The sequence below is a fragment of the Tyto alba genome, unplaced genomic scaffold (assembly GCF_018691265.1).
Source record: "Tyto alba isolate M040663 unplaced genomic scaffold, T.alba_DEE_v4.0 Super-Scaffold_2, whole genome shotgun sequence".
Classification (NCBI taxonomy): Eukaryota; Metazoa; Chordata; class Aves; order Strigiformes; family Tytonidae; genus Tyto; species Tyto alba.
Window position 1 is genome coordinate 52,239,010 of NW_024881282.1, and position 21,710 is coordinate 52,260,719.

The 21,710-nt window shown below is 40.2% G+C and overlaps 1 protein-coding gene across 10 annotated transcripts in view; it reads left to right on the plus strand.

Moving 5' to 3' along the window:
* GRIP1 (glutamate receptor interacting protein 1) overlaps positions 1-21,710 on the plus strand; it is a 335,638-nt gene that overhangs the window by 101,752 nt on the left and 212,176 nt on the right. For 5 of the 10 annotated variants that reach the window (XM_032999950.2, XM_042791893.1, XM_032999948.2 and 2 more), the window contains exon 1: positions 837-1,117. The exons of 1 other annotated variant lie outside the window; for it this stretch is intronic. In XM_032999950.2, the coding sequence (XP_032855841.2) occupies positions 985-1,117 (133 nt within the window). In that variant the 5' untranslated portion in view covers positions 837-984. Of the gene's footprint in view, positions 1-836; positions 1,118-21,710 lie in introns of those variants that run through there. 4 more of the 10 variants (XM_032999943.2, XM_032999945.2, XM_032999949.2 and 1 more) reach the window with 1 other exon arrangement.

Sequence of the window (21,710 nt, forward strand, 5' to 3'; positions counted from 1 at the left end):
AGAGACAAGTGCCAGCACCTTTCAGGCTTTTTATTCCTGTCATCCTGTGCAAAGGATAGTCTGCCGTACCTTAATTTTAAAGTTTTTAAAACTCTGCTGGGATTTTAGACGAGTATCATCGTGGTATGCTTGTGATGTCGCTTCTTTTGTTTGCCTATTGCCGTATAGCCTGGCCAGCTCTATAGGAGACCTGTCTGTGGAGTGCTTTTTAATGTTTAGATCTAGCAGTGATTAGAATACACTAATGCCCAGTGGGTATATGTGTCATTTTTTAACAGCTGCCGAGCTTTCTCCCTGCTGCTCCAATTAACACATTCAGCACACACTTGCCGGTGAGTGGGCTGTGTGTATGGATTAAACCACTTTGCTATTTATTCATCCAGCATATGTGGTGCCAGAAACGGATCAGTGTGTTTCCTCTTCTTACAACAAATGAAATCAAATGGGCTTCTGAGCCTGTGCCCAGGTAAATGTGAGGGCAGTATTTAACTGGCAAATGAAAACCCGTTTTGCCTTGAGATATGGTTCAGTCCATTGACTAACATCTATCCCCGCCTCCCAGCCCCTCTTCAAATGATGGAGACACAGGATAGGGAGCTCTCAGTGCTGGGCTTCCCCTTGCTGGCAGGCAGGTCTCTTCAACTTTGTCCTCTTTAATAACTCCTTGAAATCCTGAATTTCTCCTTTTGCTTCAAAATTTTCCTCCTTTGTTTTCATGTTGAAATATTCCAGTCAGTAGATTTGATAAAGTCTATCCTCCCCTCCTTTTTTTTTTTTTTTTTTTTTTTTTTTTTTTTTTTTCTAAGGAAAACCAGTATGCTTCCTAGTCACAGCTGAGATAAGGGAGGGGTTTTTTTAATGGTACGGAGTGGCTGATTGGAGGCTGCAGCTTTGCTCGGGTGCTTGCGGTCAATTCATGCTGGGACAGCTCTTTGTGAAGCAGAGGGCGAAGGGGGCTGTGGGCTGGTGCTGCTGAGGGAGGAGATGGAGCGCTTCTTGGGCTTCGTCAAGCAGATAAGAAGATCAAGAAGAAGAAAAGGCAAAAAGTACCGGCCAGAGGAGGATTACCACGAGGGCTATGAGGACGTCTACTATTATGCCTCAGAGCATTTTCGAAGTAAGTATTTTGCATAACCTCATTTTCCTTTGGCTGTGATAAATGTTCTGCTGTTAAGATGTTTAAAAACCCTCAACCCCCAAAACACAGACAATATTCCTCCTTTGCTAGAATCTGAGCCTCATGCAAGTATTAAAACCTCGGTTCCTGTTAGGGCTCTACTTGGCTGTGACTGCTGATGAACAATACAAAGCAGCTGAAGTGGCACAGCCACTCTCAGAGTAAGCGGGGTCTGTCTGCAAACCCAGGTGGTATTTCAGGTGCAGTTTATTGAGTCTGACTGCTGGAAACCTTTTGTTAAAACACTTTGTGTTGAGGAGCAGTAGGGTGGCGGTAGCCCTTGTAGAGTGCCTTCGAAAGGCCACGTGGATATTTTTAAAGCACTATAAAGGCATTGATTCCTTGTTTGTAAGTTGGAGTTAATTAATGTTTGTTATCAAGGGAGAGTCAGTCCTCTGAGCTCCTGCTGTGACCTGGCCTTTTCAGGAGCAAGTAACTGAAGTGGGCTGCTCCCTTGCTGCAAGTCCAAGACCACTTGTGAAGAATTAAGGGGTGGGTTTTGTTCACTTGCGCCCACGTGACAGCAGCAGCAGCTCACCTGAAACCAAAATAAACCACCTGCTCCGAAGTCCTTGTGCAAACTGTGCGTTGTTCCCTGCAGCTCCTTGGGGTTTGTCCCCTGTAGCCATCGGGCTTCGGAGCTGCCCTGTGCCCTTCTCCAGGAGGAGCCGGTGCCCACGGGCACGGTGGCAGGGAAGCCACACTCAGCCCCTGCCCCAGGGTTTTGTGCAGCGCTGTCAGGGCGAAGTGTGGGCAGTAGAACCAGCCACGCACAGAAATTACCTTTTTAAAAGGTTTGTGCTGTTCCAGATGGTGGTTTGGGAGTTTTGGAGTGAAGCTGAGCCTTTTGTTGAGCAGCTGAAGTTTGATGCACTTTTTTTGCTCTTCTGTACTGTGTGAGTGGCAGTCGGTATCTTTTTGCATGATTTGGCTTCATTTCCACTTTGCTGAAATAAATCATAAGAACCTTACATTTGTTGTAAGGCAAAATGATGAATATGATTGTGCCTTACAGCACCAGAGTACTGCTGTCCTCTGAAAAATTAGGAAGCAAGGGATTTTCTTCTTGGTTTTCTCCCAGTGCACCATGCTTGCCTATCTCCAGAAGTAAACTAATGTAGGATGTTTGGTTGTTTACTGGGTTTCTCCTTAATATAGTCTTGATCTCGTTCCATTTTAAAGAAAATATACCATGCTGATAATATTATAGTTTATCTATGATGTTAAGACATAGTTCTTATACAAAAAAAGACCTATTTTCGGGGGAATATAGTCATAACAGGTAACATGTTGACATAAAGTCATCTACACAAGAACTCAAAATTTGTAATCTGCTCAGCACTGAAAAATGTGAAAATGATACAACTTTTTCTTGCTTTAATATGTAAATCAAAGGAACATGTCAAAGCAGTATGTCAAAGTATTTCCCCAGCTGATTGTTGTTGTTGAAGGTCTTTCTTATTTAAAAGCAAAACCCCTCCAAAAACTGTCACATATAATAAGGATTTCTTGAATGCTGATTAATAAATTATTAACTCTTGACTTAATGTAAGGCACTAAGATTGAGCCAAACATCTCATAGGTTTATCCTTTTATTCTAATTAGATAATAAAAGGTTAGTACACACTTCAGCCTGTGGGGGTCATAAGTATTTTGGACTGGATGAATCTGTGTCAGATTTTGAAGTGGTGTTTTACAACGGTGATCACAACACACCGATTGAATGGTCAAAATAGTGCACAGGGGCTGGATGCACAATGAGTTTGCAACTTCTCACGGTTCCTTAAACCAAACATGTCACAGGAGATTCAAGCTGTGGAGTTTTTATAGAGGCACCATGTCAAACACAATTGCTTCTCAAATGTTTCTTTTGTCTGGTCTTTCCATGTGCTATGCATCTCACTATTTTGGTTGAATAGGTGTGGTCATTACTTAAAGCCCCATACAAATTGTGTAAAGATGTTGCTGGTGCTACTATAAACACTCTACTGAAATTGAATTTCATGTAATGGGGACAATGAAATGTTTCATATCTAATTTAATTATGGTCTGCTGTTATGCTGTTTACAGTGCAAATTTAGAGTAATTGCAGAGCTTTTAGTGGCCATTCCTTCTGCATTTGTATGCTTAGAAGAATGCATGCTTGAGAATAAGATCATATTTATTGGTATGATTTTCAGAGTATCAGAGCTAATGAAATCAAAGACCTGTTGTTCATTCAACTGAATGGAGTTGGAGCTATTTTAAATTTAGTTTCCTCTCCCTGCATTGTTATCCATCCCTCTTCTGTTGTCGTTTGAGTTATATATCCAATTAGCCAGTGCATTTGAAGATTGTCTGAGCCAATCACTTCATGAGCTTGTTACTCTGTCTTCCCCTCATTCGTAGTATTGCTTAGAGTGTTGTATGGAGGCAGAATTAATGGAAAAAATGCAGAAACTACATTAGAATAATGAAAGGATCAAGCAGAAAGAAAACAAAGTTAAAAATAGAATAGGCCTCTGGGAATCACAGGAAAAAAGGTGACTTTAGTTTGTCCTCAGCCCAGCTGTGCCTGGATATTGGGATATCATAGCTTCTGCTGTTAGGTATACTGTCTTTACTCCTCAGAAGCTTTGTCATGGAAGACCACATTAGCTGTGATATTGGGACACAGCTGGATCAAAGGAAGGTGCAGTAGTGCCTAAAGCTCCCTAGGTAAAAAAAAAAAAATACCTCAGCTGTCTTTTTGCTTGGACATTTCATCCACATGGGTTCACTTAAATGGATATCCTTGTTTTGATGTGCAACATCAGCTCTCCTAGCTTTCTGAAGAGCCTCTTTCTGTGCTATATAATGCTAGAATAACTAAAATAATAATTGTGGTACACAAACACATATTGACATTATTAGTGCAGTCATCGTACTCATTTCAGTGAGACTTTGCAATGGGTGATGAAATTGCTACCCAACCTACACAGACAAGTTGGTGCTTTTTGCATAAAATGCTTTAAAAAGCATTGTATTTATCTTGCACAGCATTACGGCACTGCTATTCTAACCCTTTTAATGAGGCTTTGCATGAAAAAGGCTCTTGTTATATTATACCAAGACTGATAGCGAGCGTCAGGAATGCTGTGTAGCAGAGCTGCCTGGAACACTCCCAAAAATTACATATGTCCTTTCACTGAAGCCAGGGTGTTTTGCCAAGACCTTTGAGTTTCAGCCTAGACTTGAGCAGGAAGGTGTTTTTGGGACCCAGACTGATTTGGTCACCTCTAACCAAAACAAACACAAACCTCTTCTTTGCCCACCCCATTCTGATTTCAGCACTAATTCTTTCATTTAGCAAAACACTTGGTTTGGGTTTCTTCCAAATGATTTTGGAACCTCACAGGTTGCACAAAATGTAGTTCTCGTGATTTGCCCACGCAAGTCCAGAGAGCATTGCTGTGAACACTTACTGTTAAATTTTGTCTTATGTTACTTCTGGTTTCTGTCATCCATCTCCTCCTGAAAGATACTCTTGTTTTCACTGATGGTTCTTCTTACATTATTCCTCACAACGTGATGTCAGCAGCACAGTCCATTGTCATAAAGGTTTTTTCTGTGTTGATGCAATGAAAATATTAGTGATCCCAAAAAACGTTTAAAGAATTCTACTAGTAAACTCCCACTAACCCGAAAGTTCTCATTTTTTTTAAAAATGTTCCATTTAGTCACTAAGAGTTCCACAAATAATTTTCTTCTGTTATTTGTCAAGGCCTAGTTGTTTGACAAGAGCATTGATGTTTTCGACGAAGTAGTCTGCCCTGGTGTATTTGCAGTAAAGTCATGTATCGTTTTTCTCTATGATGCCTTTTAGCAATTCTTCCACAATTCCTGTGTGAGAAACATATGATTCCTCGGTTTTAGGGCAATCAATCTCTTCAAATTTGCCTCCAAAATGCATGTAATGGTCTTTCCCTTCTTTCCATTAACTCTCCCAACCCTGTCACTGTGTCATCACTGGAAAGTGAAGGTAAGGTATTTGACTCCAAGCCTACCAAATAAGGCAGAAAGTAAAAACTGAAAGTTTTATCTAACTCAGGGTTGAAAATGTCCTCTTTGTTGGCTGAAATCTGGGAATAATTAGTTAAAATGAATATTCGATATATGATGCGCTATTTGGGATGATGTCAGCAGAAAATCTCCACTTGTGTGTTATTTTCCAACATGACTCAATGTTATGGTGCAGAAACTCCCTCAGCTGCCAAAACCTTACTAACAAATGTCTTTACTTTTCATACCCTGGGTGGCTTTAAAGCTGTATTAAATATTGATAGAAAAGACTTGCTAGTGAAGTAGCACCAAGACAGAACACTGAGGAAAGTGATCTGCCTATGGTTTCCAGTTCTACAGTCAGTAGCAGCATCGCTCTTGTCAAGATTTTCTTCATTTCATAAAATTGGTACAAATAGTTCTTGTTTGTGGCAGTCTCATAGATTTGATTGGGGTTGTAAAAGAGTTAATGGTTTTATGAGTAATGCGGTGACAAGGGCATCCAATATCTCTAGCTCAGGTTGCAGGGATGTTAATTGATCTTAAGGGTGAGGAATGCAGGACAACCGCTTTTCATTTTACAAAGAGTGTGTGTTGCTAGTCTGAAGCTTAATTGGATGTGTGTGTGCAAGGGGGGGTTCTCCTCCCATCACAGTTCTCTTCATGTCAGTACAGTAAAATCTCAGCTTTCATTGAAACTAAAGGTAATACATCTGTTGCAGCCTACAAGAAAAAAGGCTCAGTAACCTGAGCAGAGAATATAGCAGGCTTTGAAAACACAATTAAAATAATCTTTTTTTAAAAATAACTGAAATTTATTAAAGCTTCTTATTTCTTTCTCCTTAATGACTCTTTCATGATTGTTGAACCCTGGAGATTTTCATTAATGGATTATAGTTCTTCAGTATTTCTTTCTGTTTTCCATAAGTCATTTTTTCCTGAGGTCTGGGTAGCCCCACCACCACAAGTTCAGCAGGAATGGGATGTGATGACCCATGTCCAAAGAGACTGTCATCTCTGGGCTACTGTCCAGTGTCAGTTCACAAGCCAGTCATGGTGATAAATGGGGCAACTATATGGGAGCTATACTAGGACAGACAGTATCAACTTTCCCATTTGGAGATTTCTGAATGAAACAAAAGTGGTAGCAAGTGACTGCTGTCTTTAGATCCACTTCCAGGCTAAAACTTGCCCTGTACAGGTGCCAAATTACAAAATTTTCCATTTTGAATAAAATTCAGGCACTCACTAGATAAAGGTGTCATACCCTCATGCTATTTCTGTTGCTTTTTCATCTCCATGTGCGTTGGATTTTTTTTTTTTTTTTTGACAGTTGGTCATTGCATCAAGTGCAGTTTCATATTTCATGACAACCATCCACTTGCAAAGAGTCACTTCTGATGAACTATGTGTGTTTTTTAGAGGCGATACTGTTTATTTACCATCTTGTTTGTCATGGTCATTAGTGAATGTATCCTTTCTAGAAGAACCCAAGAGGTGGAGAAGAATTATGTATTATTTTGATTTTATAGATAGCAAACTAGCAGAAATGGGTTATAAAAAGGAGAATGTTAGCAGTTCTTGAGCATCCCGTGAAATTACTTAGGTCTTCCAAGGCTGTAAGAAATATGCCTGCATTAAGATCTTATTTTACTCCTTTCCTATTTCATATTAAAAGCATGTAAGTCTTGTGATGGGGCTTGTGTTTGTAGATGCATAAGCTGTTTGAATAGTGGCTTTAGCATCATTATGTTGTTTATATAAATTCAGGGATAATTAAGCTGGTGGTGTTACTTGTGCAGTAGCATGATGCCCAGGCTCAGGGTCTGTCAGTGAGGCACCTGAGGCTGTGGAGTTCCCCGCAGTGCAATGCATTTCTTCTAGCCAGACAGGTGTGTACTGGTTTTGGTGAAACATTTTCATGAAACAGGCCACAGAAATTTTACATTTTTTTTTTTTTTTCCCCCTAAAGCAGTGGTGCAACAGGCAGTTTAAGTTTGTTAGCAATAGGATTACTTTTTCAAATGACCCTTCGGCTCTCCTGCAAGTGGCCAGTAAACTCCTGGGGAGCATAGAGCATGGATGGGTAAAACACTGCTTTAGAGTTACTTAAGGGAAACTAGTTTGTTTATTTTAAGTCACTGAAATAATGAGTCCTGAGTTATATAATTCTTTGTATGGAGTGTAAACACTTCTCCCTGCTAGCACTTACGAGTGTACTGTTTCTGTGCTGCTTTTTTTTCATTTACTTTCTGGACCTATTGTTTACTGAATAATTAGAGAGTGTGATTGTCCCAGCTCAAGAAACGTATTCGTTATGGGTCTTCCTTCTCTTACAGTGGCTCCTGGTACAAGGTTTTACCTTCACTGCTTTAGAGAATTTGACACCCTTTGAATTTTAGTATATATAGAATATATGATATTCAGGTTCAAACAATTAAATTTAGAGAGATCTGGATGTCCTACTTCCTAAAATGATGTGTAAGTTCATGGTTTTAGTCATGGTTTTGTCAGTTTACATCATGAACATATAGTGATGCAATTATTTTTTTTCCCTGGGATATTGTGAAGTGAATGAAACATCAGGTTTTATGAACTAAGATTAAAGAGAGAGGTAAAAGTAACTACTGAGGTGTCAGTTTTAATATTGTCAGTTCCAATGGAAAACTTAAAACAATTACTGGAACAAAGAAGGAATCAGCAATGTGAGCCCCTTGCTGATGAGATTATAAACATTTATTGAAGGACTGCTGTGTTTCTTCAGCAGGACACACCAGCAGCTATAATTAATCATCAGCATGAATATGAACACCTGTTTACCGTAGCTAGCATTTGTATAAGGCAAATTTAGTAGTCCTCATCATATGTGCAGAAATTGCTAGGCAACTTCGTTTAATATTTTTCAGCAGAAAAGAGCAGGGGTCGTGCTGTGGCTAGACACGGGAGTCTGTGGTGACCAGACTGCTGATGACCCGGGCACCTGAATGCTACCATTTTTGTTCAGCGGATTTTCCAATTTCCCTCTGAAACCCAGGAAATTATACACAAATCAACCTGCGAGACTATTGCAGTTCTGAGGACACATAGTCCAAATCTAAAAGGCAGTCGAACTAAGGATGCCTGTAGAACCTCAATTTGGCCACTCATTAAAGAGTCCTCAATGAAGGGCGACCTGCTCATGTTTGCTGTGGGCCCTGGGATGAATTCAGCACGGGGCAGAGACTGCACCGAGCCCTGGCGCAGCGTTGTGCCTGGCCTCCCCACTACCCAACCTGTTGGGGTTCATCCCTTGTTTCCCTGATTTGAGAGTTTGAATTTGCAGATGTCTGGCACAAGTTGCTGTAGCATGCCAAGGGAAGTATGGTTTGTATATATAAAGATTATATAAGCCTCACTGGTCTAAGAATCCGGCCACGAGGCATCTCAGGCTGCAACTTTTAAATTGTTGCATACCTTTGATAATAATGTGTCTGTGCTCTAGTTCTCCACCTGTGAAGTAAAGTTAATGGTACCTCTCCTTCACAGGTATGCTATGAAAGTAAATTAGTGTTTGCTAAACTCTCAAATGCTACAGTGGTGAGCAGAGTAGAAGAGCTCAGGAAGAAATTAATGTCTGTTCGGAGAGAAGGTCTTGAATAATGTGTGGGAACTAAGGCATGGAATTACACTTTGAGCAATGAGGGGAAAACAAGGTCTTGAATAATTTTTCGGGTAGTTAAAGTAATTTATTTTGGGCATTAAATGAGACAGGGTCTCATGCAAAAAGTAGGAGATCAGGTAATTAAAGATTGTGTTGAAATGCATATGCAAAAGGAGGCCAAATTGAGGCTTGCTAGGAATTCTCAAATCTGGCACTTGCAGCTTGCAGTTTGCTTTTTTAATGGATATGTGTGCATGTAGTGAATATGGAGCAGCAGTTCCTTTGGTTTTATCATGCAATGGAAGTTCCGTAACAGCAGGTTATGGACATAATACTTGCTATAAATGAACTAAAATCTCCTTGGTGTTGAGACGGCAGAAGTAAATTTTGGTGAGTGGCCATAGGAGCTGATCACAGACATAGGGCTTCAGTGCATTTTTTAGCTGGGACTGGGAGTGCTGGGGGCAGCTATGGGCAGAGGGATGAATCAGGTTTATTTTTCGGCTGTTCCTGGGCACTTTGAACAGATGATGAGACATTCGAGGAGAACTATCCTTGGAAAGGTGGCCAAGGGAAGAGCCAAACTGAAGGGGAATGGCAGGGTGCTAGAGGAGGTGTGAGATCTCACCACCCTGCAGGAATCTGTGGGGTGTGAAGGACCTTGCTGCTCTGCTCCTACAGCCTCACAGAGAAAAGCAAGGAACAGACCCTTCAGATTTGCCCAGCCTATCCTGTACTCAGTAAACATCATATAAAATCTGGAGCCCCTGTATAAGGCATGCAGATATGCCACATCTTCTGCATAAAGCTGACACTGGAGGTAGGCCATTAGAGATGGTTTTCCAGGTGTCAAAATCAGGCTTGTAGCTGTAGGCCTGGTGCTTGCAAGACCTGTGTGCACTTGCTTGGGTGTGAAGTTGAGGACGACCAAGATGGAAGGGAAGATATTTATGGGACAGTGAGAAATTTCTTTGGAGATACTCAAAACTTAACTGGATGGGGCTGCAAGCACCCTGATCTACCTATTTAAGTCAGGTGCAACTTCAAAGCTGGCTGTGCTCTGAGCAGGTGAGTTGAGCCAGAGGACCTCCAGAGAACCTCAAACATTGTGTGATTTTATGAAAAGGAACTGTGGTTGGAGAAGAAAGGAGGGCTGTGGAAGGTAGAAAGGAGGAAAGAGAGATTAAAGACAGATCTAGGGGAAATACTGTTTGACTGAAACTATGAAAAAGTGAAACCAAAAGTACACAGATAGCATGTGAAGTATTAACTCAGTAAATTGTGTTTTCAAATTTGTTTGCAAATGCTTTCTTTGGGTGTGTTTAACAAACTCTGTGGGTACTCAGGTTTATGTTATTTTGATAACACTGTCCCTCTCCCACAGAGGGAAACTCCTTGCTCAACAATACACCTTGTTGCCATTTTGTCAGTTGGTAGCATCTCTATTAAAAAAAAAAAATAAAAATCACAATGTATTACAAATTAATGCAGTAAAAAATGAATGCTATACAAATGCGTATTTTAAATAAAGAGTGAAATTAGCTTTTTGCCCTTGCTTTCTGCATGTTAGAGTAGAAAATTTAAAGACCTGATAACCTGCTACTTGCACTCATTTGTAGGAGCCTGGTTGAAGTTGTGTAGTCAACAAGTGATGAGTCATGGCAGGAGCTGCAGGCTGTGGTGCCAGCTGTGTTAGCGCTAGATGCTTGGAAATCAAAAAGGATGTTTGCCACACTGTCTGATAGGGATGTTGCATCTGACAGCGGAGTTTAGGGGGAATGTGAAGGGAAGTTGGGAGAGAGCCTGGATCTCTGGCAGACACTGCCAGCAGCAGCAGCAGTGCTCAGGTCAGTTGTCAGTAAATCTAAATACGTCTGGTGGCATTTACAATTCTTAAAGCAGGAGTATGGTTTTTCTCTTGAGTTGTTGTAGAATTTCATGTGTCTTGTCATGCAAATGCTATGTTCCCTTTCATTGCTAAAAGCAAATGGGAGTGACTTCTGAAATGGAGAGACCAAAGCTATTCAGGCTGGTGGTTATAACTTCCCATCAATAATTAAGTGGAGTGCAGCAAGATGGTGGAACCGCTGGTGCCTCTGAAATCCCTATGAATTTAGTGAAGCTTTGGTAGTCTCTGAAGTGCTCCCTCTGTAACTTGACCCATGTTTCACTTGGGCTTCCCAGATTTCCAGAGGAGCTACGCAGGCATCCCTACTACTTCTAAATCTGTTGCCGTTCACTTGTGCCATACCCTGCCTGGAAAAAAGAGAGGAGTCGTCTCGAGCTTAGGGCATTAATGATTTGGTTACATTTGTCTTGGGATACTTTAAACTTGATTACAAAAATAGAAGTATATTTAGGAATGTGGTAGGTTTTGATAACATTCCTCTGGTCTCCCAGTCGTGAGTATCTTTGCTGGTTTATTCAGGCAGGGAGTACCCAGCCCTGTGCTACAGGAGAGTAGGAAGGGAGAGATTTGTCTGCTGGAAAGAGTATGGCCATCCTTTTAAAATACCACCGCATCCCAAGGGATGGAGAAAACACAGAACGGTATCATTTTGTAACTGGAACTTGATTTGCATACTGCAATTCAGTGTTTGTGTTTTGTTCCTGGGTGAGAAGAAAATAGTACTTCTAGTTTATTTTCTTCTGATTTTTTTTTTTTTTTTACTACTTCTCTGAACTTGGGCTCTTAAAATGAATTTGAGTTGCTTTGGATTTTGTAGGGCAGATAGTGTGATGCAAAGTGTTTCCAGAGACTGAGCAAAACTGTCAAAGGCTGTTCCAGTTACAGCCCGGAGTTGGTGGTCCTTTGTGCTGTACAGATAATTGGGCTCTTTACAGCCACATGTCCATTCACAGTAGGTTGTTTTCTTCCTCATAGATAATGACAGAAGTTTATTAGCTGTTGGTTTTTAGTCTCTTACAAAAATGTAGTGCTGGTGGCATAATTATACAGGAGATTACATCAATATGAGTAGAGAAGGTGGCCAGCGTAACACAGTGCTCCATTGTATGAAAACAGCTTTAATATATTGAAAACACTCAAACCTTATATCTTTCTCACAATAGTTCATTAAGACAATTTTTAAAAATTTGTGAAAGTAATTGCTTGGAACAAATTCTTACATAGCTTCAATATGTTGGTATTTTATGCACTGGTAAATTGTCAGTGGATTTTCAGATAAGGAAAATGTAGTTTTGGTCAGTGAACTCTTATTTTGTGATGGCTTTTCAGTCTTGATGGCCTGGTAAGTATGTTTTATATGATGAATTAATGGATGATAAGTAGTAGCAGCTTTATGGGCTTAGATATATATAAAATACCACTAACTGATATAAGGATATGTACAAATAAGGAGAAAAATGTAACTTGATTGTGAATACCTACAGGAGGTAATTAATAAACATTCATGATCACTTCTGCTCATTTTAACTGCTTCCTAAACAGTTAAAATTGTTTCTATAATTACTGTTCATATTTTCTTGGTAGCAATTTGTTTTTTAAATGCACAGCTAAATTAAACTAAAAAATAATCTGAGAAACCAGCAATATTTAAGAACCTGTATTAGTTTAATAGGTGAATTGTCCTGAATCTTTCGAGTGCTGCAGTGATTGGGAATAATCAGTCCTTCCCAGGAGATCGTTGGATGGTTTGTCTGTAGACTCCTAATTTCAGTTTGTGGAATCTGGAAAATTTGTCCATTTTTGAAGTCCAGTCTATTATAGTAACAAGGACCACAGTGTGGAGGGAGAGGTTAGGTGATGATATCTAAAGGAGAGAACACACATTTTGGTATTTTGATACTACATTCATCCTGCTGTGCACAGTGCTGTCATTTTTTTTTTTTTTTTTTTTTCTTATTTTTTTTTTCCCTTTACTGATGTATATCTTTCTTTAATTCTTCAACTGGGCCTTGGGCAATTGAGTGACACTGTTCTATTGGTTGGTTTGTTTTCCCAAAGTGGAAGTTTCATTAAGTTTCTGAATTACCAGCCTGGAACCCCTTTCTCTTCATATATCCTGAAGTTGTTTAAGGTACTTGAAAAATGTAGGTGTGGTACGCAGTACCCTCTGAATTTGCAGTCTAAGAAAGATTTTTCTTATGGTTTTGTCATAAATCATATCACGAAGGGGAGGGAGGTAACACATCCCATCTGCAGTCACTTAAACCCTCATGCAGACAAGGCCTTTGTAGTTGCATTTGAACTAGAAAGGATGGCTATATAGGTGTGCATCTTATCAATTGAAAGTGGAAAACTCCTGCCCATGGTCTACAGTATGTGTTTTTCTTTCAAAAAGCACAAGTTATTAGTATTGTGACTGTCAGCTGCTCTTTCTACTTACTTGGTTAAACAGAATTGTATGTGCTGCTCAGCAAATCGGGAGGATGGTTGGTTGTTGATGTGACAGCATAGTCTAGAGCTTGAGATGTATATAGCCTTCCTTTAGGCTTGACCTAAGGCCACTGGGGATGCCATAACTTAAGGCTAGGTCAAGAAAAATGTGAATAGGAAGCTGTCCGGGGATGAAGCAGAGGAAGTGAAGTTCAAATAGTCTTTGTCTCTGCAAATTCAGCTGTTTTATTCAGAGGTAGTGGTCTTGGGTTTTAATGTGTTTTTTCATGCATCTTAAAATGCATGGGGAGATTATTTGTTTGTTTATTTATAGCTGCTGCATGGAAAACAAAGCTCTCAAAAATCTGTCTGCAGTGATTGCACTTTCCCTGGTTGGTGTTTATTTTATCAAGCGGATTTATAGTGGTTTTTTTGAGTTTTTATATTGTCTCAGCTGTGCCTAGCTGTAGGCCAGCCAAAGATTTGGTCTTGCAAATGCTGGGCATGTGAGTGACTCCATTACTGTGAGTAGTCTCCGTGGCAGAGGTTAGGTATAAAGGTCCATAACAGTGAACCCTAAAGAAAATGCCGTGTATGGGTAGAATAAAATAATAATCCTAAAAGTTTCTTCCGAATGTTTGATGTTTGTGTTGTGTTTCCGTACTCTGTTCCACTTTCTGGCAGAGATAAAAGGATATTTTGACTGAGAGATCAGCATCCCTGGATTGTTTCCTCTAAGATAATTTGTAAGCATGCATGGGTTTATTTCATTTTGTTTCACAAGTTAAATTGTTCAGACTTCAAAAACAAAGCCAGTTGATTAGTTCTGCATTATTTCATTTCAGTGCATGATTTCAACCTTGTTCATTAAAACTGAAGTGGAAAACCTGGGTCTGAAGGACCACTGTTGACAGGAACCACTAGCCTGGAGCACAGAATTCAATAATCATTGATTAATACAGTTTACTGCTGATTTCTTTTCTTTGAAAAGCCAGTTATTCTTGCCAATATCTTTTATACATGAGCCTTCACTTAAAATTTAAAATTTTAACCCATAATAATAATAATATTAATAATAATTTTAAACTGTAATGCTGCTGGGGGGTGGGAGGTAGGAAATGAAACGGGGGGGTGGGGCGAAAGAAAGAGGAAAAAAAGTGGAGCTTATTTAGCACTGACCCCAAAATGCTGTTCCACTGAAGCAAAAACTGAAGTATATAGATGTAGTAAATATTAAATGAGCTAAATTGCCTGTCAAGCACAGTGATTTTTATTTTTATTTATTTGAAGGAAAATGGTTTTAGGTGGAACTTTAGAGAGGACCTGACTGCTGCTCTTTGCTGTGTGAAAGCCAATTGCTGTTATGGAATCCAAGCAAACGAATGTGTGCTTCCTTTGGTATGGAGGCCAGTGGGAAGGCTGAAGTTGTAGTCTGTGTTTTAGACAGGAGCTAAGAACGTTTGTACGCGTGTGCAGAAAAGCATGTGTGAGTAGGTGACAGCTTGAGGTTTTTTGGTAGGGTGTAAAAGATAAGCTGTGTGTTTATATTGATCTCTCTGTTAGAGCAGCTCAGTGTTGTTTCTTCAGATGTGTGGAAAGAAAGCACCGAAAAACTTGCAACAAAGTGGACCTCTAAGGTGCAGTCGCTGTGGAATAAATCATTTAAGTCTGGAGCTTAGGGTTGCAGCACAGAGATCAAACATAGAAAGCTTTGGTCTCTGTGAAGTTAGACTTAAGTCTAATGCAGATCTGAGAGACTGCCCTTGCTGTGTGAAGGTCCTGGTGGCATTTGTGGCAGTGGGGGGAAGTGGGCATGGGCACACCTTCCTATGAGCTTCTCCTGTGAGAGCAAATTATTAGGGGAAAAAAAACCACTTGATGTTGAAATTGCAACTCAAATATGTGTGTGAGTGTATATATATATGGTTTGGGAATGATTACTTTTGAGCAGAAACTTACTTCAAAAACAGCATGTATAAAATCCCCTTATGCTGCTCCTCAAGGGTAGATAAGCTGCATTTCCACATAGCGAGCCTGTTTGAATTGTTGAGGGGGGGAAAAAATGAGCAGCCTCTGTAACAGGCAAAGTTCCTGTATCCTCAAGGGTTATGACCACTTCAAACATCTTTGGGTTTCTATCTGTAAATTATTTCCCTAGCTCTGTATTTTTGCCACAGGGAATAACAAAATAAATATTTAATCTATGTGAAGACATTCTTTTGTATTGCTTATTTTGAGGACATCTCCCTCCCAGGCCTCTCCACTAGCAGGCAGCCTGTCTGTCCCCGGGGTTGATACTTCTAAGCTGGTCATGATCAGCACTTGACATGTGGGGACACCAGCAATTTCTTTTAATAATATTTACTCATTGATGATAAGCAAATTTTATCCCATCATTTATTGAAGAATGCTTGAAGTGTAGGAGAAAATGGAGGAGTTTTTTTACTCTGGGTGGGTTTTTTTTTTGCTTTTTTTTATTTCATTGACAGCCTATGTATTTCTGCCGTTTATAGTGGGAATTGGGAGCAGAGGCACTGGGTGAAGAGGTGCCAGAAACAGAACAGTGTACATGCCTGTTCCATGCCCATCTCTACTCATTAGCAGGCATAAACACTGTTTTTCTAAATGTACCTTAGCACTAAATCTGGCCTCAGGCCTCCTTCTGCTTGGGTATGTCAGATACAGTCCTGCTGAAGACAGAATATTTTGTGGTTTGTATGTGTGCTTTGGTTTATCTTGACATGCTGATGAATTTGAAGGATAAGAGCAGTTTTGTCTACATAGGATTTTATGAGGTGTGCAGATGGATGCAAATAGATGGGCTTTTTCCCCCTCTGTGTATTGTTTTCTGTACAGTGTGTGTCAGTCTCAAGATTGTGAGTCTACTTTGGGGAAAAGCTTTGTGACTTTTGTATAACCTTTAACTCTAGGAGCTATTCAGAGATGCAGAATTACAAAATTATTTTAAAATGTTAGTCTGTCTACAACTTGTTTCTCAAGTATTCCAAGACCTAAAGCTGCCTAAAAGTAATGTGTCAGCATTTTTGTGTTGGAGATCTTGGTTTTACTAAGCCACCAGAGGAGCCACTACTATTGTAGAGAATGAAGACTTGTTGTCACTTCCGCGTATTATTTGATTTGAAACCAAGATGTTAAAAAATGTGAGGGAATGAGATGTGTTTGTACAAAAATTAAACTAACTGGCCCCACATACACCCTCAGGTAAGACTGATGAATGGTATAAAAGTAAGTAACAGGTTTGGAGCACTGCTATAACAGACATGAGCAGTGTCCAGCAGAAGGCCAGCACTTCCTTCCAGTATCTCAGCCACATCCCATCTTGGTCTGTTGAGGTACTATGTTGGGCCAAGTATTAAACCTGTTTTTTTTCTAGTTTTTCTTCCTTCTTGAAACTCAAGATCCATGTGCGCCAGTGTTATGCCAAGCTGCCAGGGTTCAGGTGGAGGGAGGGGCTGGTGGGGCTTTTCCTGGCTTTGCTCCCAAAGTGGGGGCTGGAGGTTGTGTCCGAGCTGCCGGGGTGCCCTGCGCCGAGGTGTTTTTCTCTGCCTCTGCCCAGCCCCGGTTCTCCTTCCCCTCCTTTCCCAAAAGACCCGTTAGTGGTGGGGGACACTGGCAATGCAGCAGCTCCCATTTTTAGGCTTTTTGAGTGAAATCAGATCCTGCAGTTACTCACCCAACTGGGACTCTTGAGAATTAGGAAAGAGTGCATTTTAAAACATTTGTAGGAAAAAGAAAGTTTTGCCGAAAATAGTAAGGAAGCAAACCAAACATAGTTAATTTTTGTCAGCAAGGTATGTTTACTCTTTGTTTACAGTCATAAAATGCTCACAGCTGTGAGGGTTTTTTCTTGTCTAATTAGTACTGGTTAGATATTGACTGTTTGAATTAAATTACTTTCTATGTTCAGAGATACCTACTGAAGTAAGGGAGACAAAAAAAACTTTGCTGTTATTATATTTTTACCTTAGATATATTTGGTGTTTTGAGTCATTACCTCTTCTTCTACTGACTGATTGGCTAGCCTGAATAATTTATATTCTTCTGCATGTATTTGTGCCTGAGTAGAAATTTTGTCTGCAAGAGAGAGATATATTTATATATTTCTATATAAAAAAAATGTAAAATTCAAATAATTTTCTTTTTGAGCAGTCTTCATGCCTTCTTACTTTTGACTTTGAAAATGGCTGGACATAATGGATGTAATTAAGTGTAGGTTCAGTGATTGCAAAGATACTATTTTTGAAAATTTAATGCCAGGCTATGTGGAGACTACCAGAAATGTGTAAATCTGTTGAACAAAAAATGACTCTAAGTTTTCGGGAAATGAGTTTGGGAGATAGTGGATTAAATGACGTGTGTTTAGATGTCTTAAATAATGTAATTGTTTCTAAGCAACTAATGCTAACTGTTGAGAGTAAAGTTAATTTGCTAATGGGGATACTGGACTCTTTGAACAAGCCATTTCAAGCACCAAGTTCATTTCAGAGATTTAATAATTAATCAAAGTGACTGTATTAAATGTCAGTGAATATATCCATGCATTGCTATCATACCTCTCTCAACATGAGTTTCCAGGCTCTTAATGATTAACACAGTGAGATCTGTAATGTAATAGTAATGCTGGTGCACTGGAAGGTAAGGTACCTCTTGAACATTGTTGCTGCAAATTCTTCAGCTTGGACTTTGTTACAAGCAGTGGTTATAAGGAGTGCTTTAAATGGGTTAACCCATACCCACATCTTGCTTGGAGATTGCTTTTCTTCTTTTCAGAATTGAACCCAGACATATCGGGCCAGATCTTCAGCTCCCACTGTCACTCCCCCATGGCTTCCCTGTGCTGCCCTGATGGAATAGCAGATGTTGCAAGGAAGGTGCCTGGGTTGCAGAGAGCTGTGTTTAGCGTAGTGAGGTTGGCTGACAGAATTTGGCTCATTGGCTTCTATGTATTTCTTGGGTATTAGAGGAAGTTCAAAGTATGCTTGTGCTGTACCAGGGCGTTAAAATGATACAATATCTCATTTATACACATGTGTACAAGTGTGCATGGATTGTTTGATGCATCAGACGTGGTAATGCAAGAAATTTCCGATAGCTACATGTGATACAAACAACCTGAAATTGCACCTTGTACATGACCTGTGGTCATGGCAAAGAAGCAAATATTTTGCACTTAACAGAGGTGTCTCTGTAGTTCTGTGCTCTTGGTGGTAGTCCTGTACTGCAGTGAATTACTCTGTGTGTGGGTGTACACATGAGCACACTTGAGTTATTTTAAGAAAAGTCTTCCGGCCTTCTGGGAAGAAAGAAATCACTCAGTTCCTAAAAATCCACTTATATGCAGGACAGTGTGCTGTCTAGAGTGCCTTGCAGTGCTCTAGAGCAGCATTAAATCACTGAAAGTTTGTTCCAGCTTCTTCATAAGACCCTGTTTTTAAGAGAGATGAATTCTTGATATGTAATGATAAAAGCAGTCATGTTAGTACTGAATATTTGTGTGATGGAGCTGGCTTATAATCATGGGGTAGACAGATCAGAAAGGGCTCCAGAATATAAGGTTTGGTAGTAGGCTTTCTGCAAGCTTGTGGCTCAACCTGATGCTTGGTGGAAGATGCTCTGGGCAGCCAGGATACTGTGTTGAGAGGATCCATGTTGTAATGGGCTAAAGAGGGCTACTAATGCTCTCAGTCAGTAGGCAGCATTGTTTCCTTGAGGACTCGAGTCACTCAAGGTAAGCTGCCAGGTTGTATTCATTTGTTCTTCCCCACAGCTTCTCATGTCAGAGATGGCAGTCATATCACACAGCTTGAAAAGTCTAGGGGGATAAAAAGAGAAACTAAAGTTCGAAATTATCAAAATTACCAGCAGTCCAGCATCAAAAAAAGACAGTGGCCTTAAAAAGGCAAATTATAAGGCAGTAGGATCTGTGGTGGCTGAGAGTGTTTTCTGAGCTACATTTTGATCTCTCGGAAGCTTTATGCTTCTTCTGAAACATCATCTGCCTGTGGGTGGTTGCCCATAACCTTATGTGAGTAGTGTACAAAATCTTTGCAACATAAACGTTGATTCGACTTAGTGGAAACATGGCCTGAATAAGAGGCCTTTGAAGTAGGTAGGAGTGATTGCATTCACTTCTGCTATGATCACAGTTAATCCAGTTAGTAAAGATACTGAAGTAATGAAAGAATTCCTTTTACTGTACAGCTTCATGTCTCCTGTCTCCTGGTGAGTTTTGTTCATAACGTTGATTTTCCAGGGCTTCACAAAGTAGCTAATGACGTCTAATGAAATTACATATTACTTTGTAATATTTATTAGACATAATTCAAATACAGAGCTGTGTTTTGTTCTGGCTGTAACACTGAGCTCCCACCTTTTCCCCCTTCTGAGGGAGCCGGTAGCTGCTCTTCCATCTGATGTGTGCTCAGCACCTGCTGGTGGGTGGGCATGGACCACAGCTGGGCTGCTGTTGGCAAGCCAGCCAGGCTTTGCCCAAAAGGCCCCTGGAGAAGGGGGCAGCTGGGCCACGGCACCTGGTTGGATGTATGCTTGTGGTGAGCCACCAATGCAGCATCGTTGTGCTGCCTGAATGTATGGCAGGGCTTTAACAGTATGCCCATTGTGCATACTGGTTTGTGGCCCAAGGAATAGGCAGAACCAACACTCTTAAAGCTAAAAAAAAAAAACCAAACACCTCCAAACCAAAGCAAAACACTGGGATTTGTATCAGATGCAATGAGGCCCTTTCCTAGTGTTCTCTATGGTCTTAAAGTTCAACTCTTAGATACTTCGAGTCATAGTGATGGACACTGTAAGCAGGTTTGCAGAAATCAAAGCTTTTGGTGGTGAAGAGGAAATCTTGCTAGATGGAGTGGGAATTTTCAGTGCTTCTTGAACACTAATTTAAATAAAATTATCCAGTAAAAGAGTATGAACCACGAGTTTGGTATGTGTATATATATCTCTAATTAAAAGCAGACTCTGGAGAGGTTTATTAAAATATGAACAATGCAGAGGGTGATTGTAATGTCAGTGGGCAAGAATTAATAGAGTGCAGTAGAGGCAGTTGTGTACTACAAAACCGTATTGTTTTATCACTGAAACTGTGCTGTCACTTGAGGCTTTGAAAGTGTTTTGTGACTGTGGGAAATATTTTTCTTCTTTTATGGAGAAATGTCTCAACTCTGGATGTAGTAAGAAAGTACATTAAAAGAAATGCAATTAAATGTTACAGTGTAACTGTTTAACAAACCTAAAACGGAAATTACGGTGACTATTTTTTTTTTTAAAGCCTTGCTCTGTTAGAATTTCCCATATTGCAAAGATGCTCAAAATCTTTTCATTTTGCTCTGCTGAAATGCGTTAGCATCCATGTTTGTACACATTTTCATGTTTGTACAAGATTTGCAGAGTGGTAAAGCAGGGATTAAAATATTGAAGATCATGGGTTTCTCCTGTTTTCACTCATAATATTTACTTGAGATAGTTTTCTTTTATAACCACTTTATTAGTTGTCCTTGTTTTTGTCAACCTTTGCTGTAAAATTAGGAGAGAGTTAAAAATAGACAAAAAAATTAGTTCCATCTACTACAGCAGATAGAGTAGAGCAGGGTGAGCTTGGGTCTGTTTGGTCTCATTCGTACAGCTGTACCCTGGGTTTCCCTTGAAGTCTGACCCTTTCTTGTTACTTTCCCTTCTTACATATATAATTATATACATTTAATATATAGATAGATATTATCAACACAATTGTATATAAAATATATAAAAAGCTTAAATACCTAAAAAGGCAGCTTTTCTCTCTGTGAGGAGAGGGAGCAGGCAGAGCTGAAGCCGAGCCGGCTGCCTGCCCAGGCCCTGAGAAGAGCAGCAACATGTTCCACTGAAGCGTGAAGAAACGCCAAGGCATCACTCAGGCCTTGACTGCCAGGCGTGACAGTGGTTTTGCCCTGAGAACAAGTCAGAATGCCTTGAATGACTCTTCTGTCAGGGAATCCTCTGGGATTAATTTAATTTCCTCAGAGCATTTTTCCTTTCAGTCACCTTAGTCCCTGCTTCCCAGATTTCAGGTACAGGAACCAAGAGGGGGGATGAATGGCTAGAGTTGATTAAACTACCGGAGAGCATAGTATTAACCTGTGGTTTAGAAAGAGCTTCCTCCCCACAGCACATGGGAGCAGCCCCAGCTCCACGGGGTCATGTTTTGCGTTTGCCAGGTCAAACTGTGCAGTAAACCTACAAACCAAAGTAAATTCCCACTCTGCTGTCCTTTTCTACTGAGTTGTGGTTTAGGCCCAGAGGACAACTGAGCACCACAAAGCCATTCATCCACCCCTTCCCCCATCAGGGATGGGAAGGAGAATGTGAAGCAGAAATGACTCAAAAAATCCATCTAGGGAAGAGTAGCTCACCCATTGTGGTCACTGGCAAAAGACAGACTCCTCAAGGGAAGAAAAGAAATCATCACTTTAATTGAAATGCTAACAAAAGACAACATGTAACAGACAAGGTGGGAC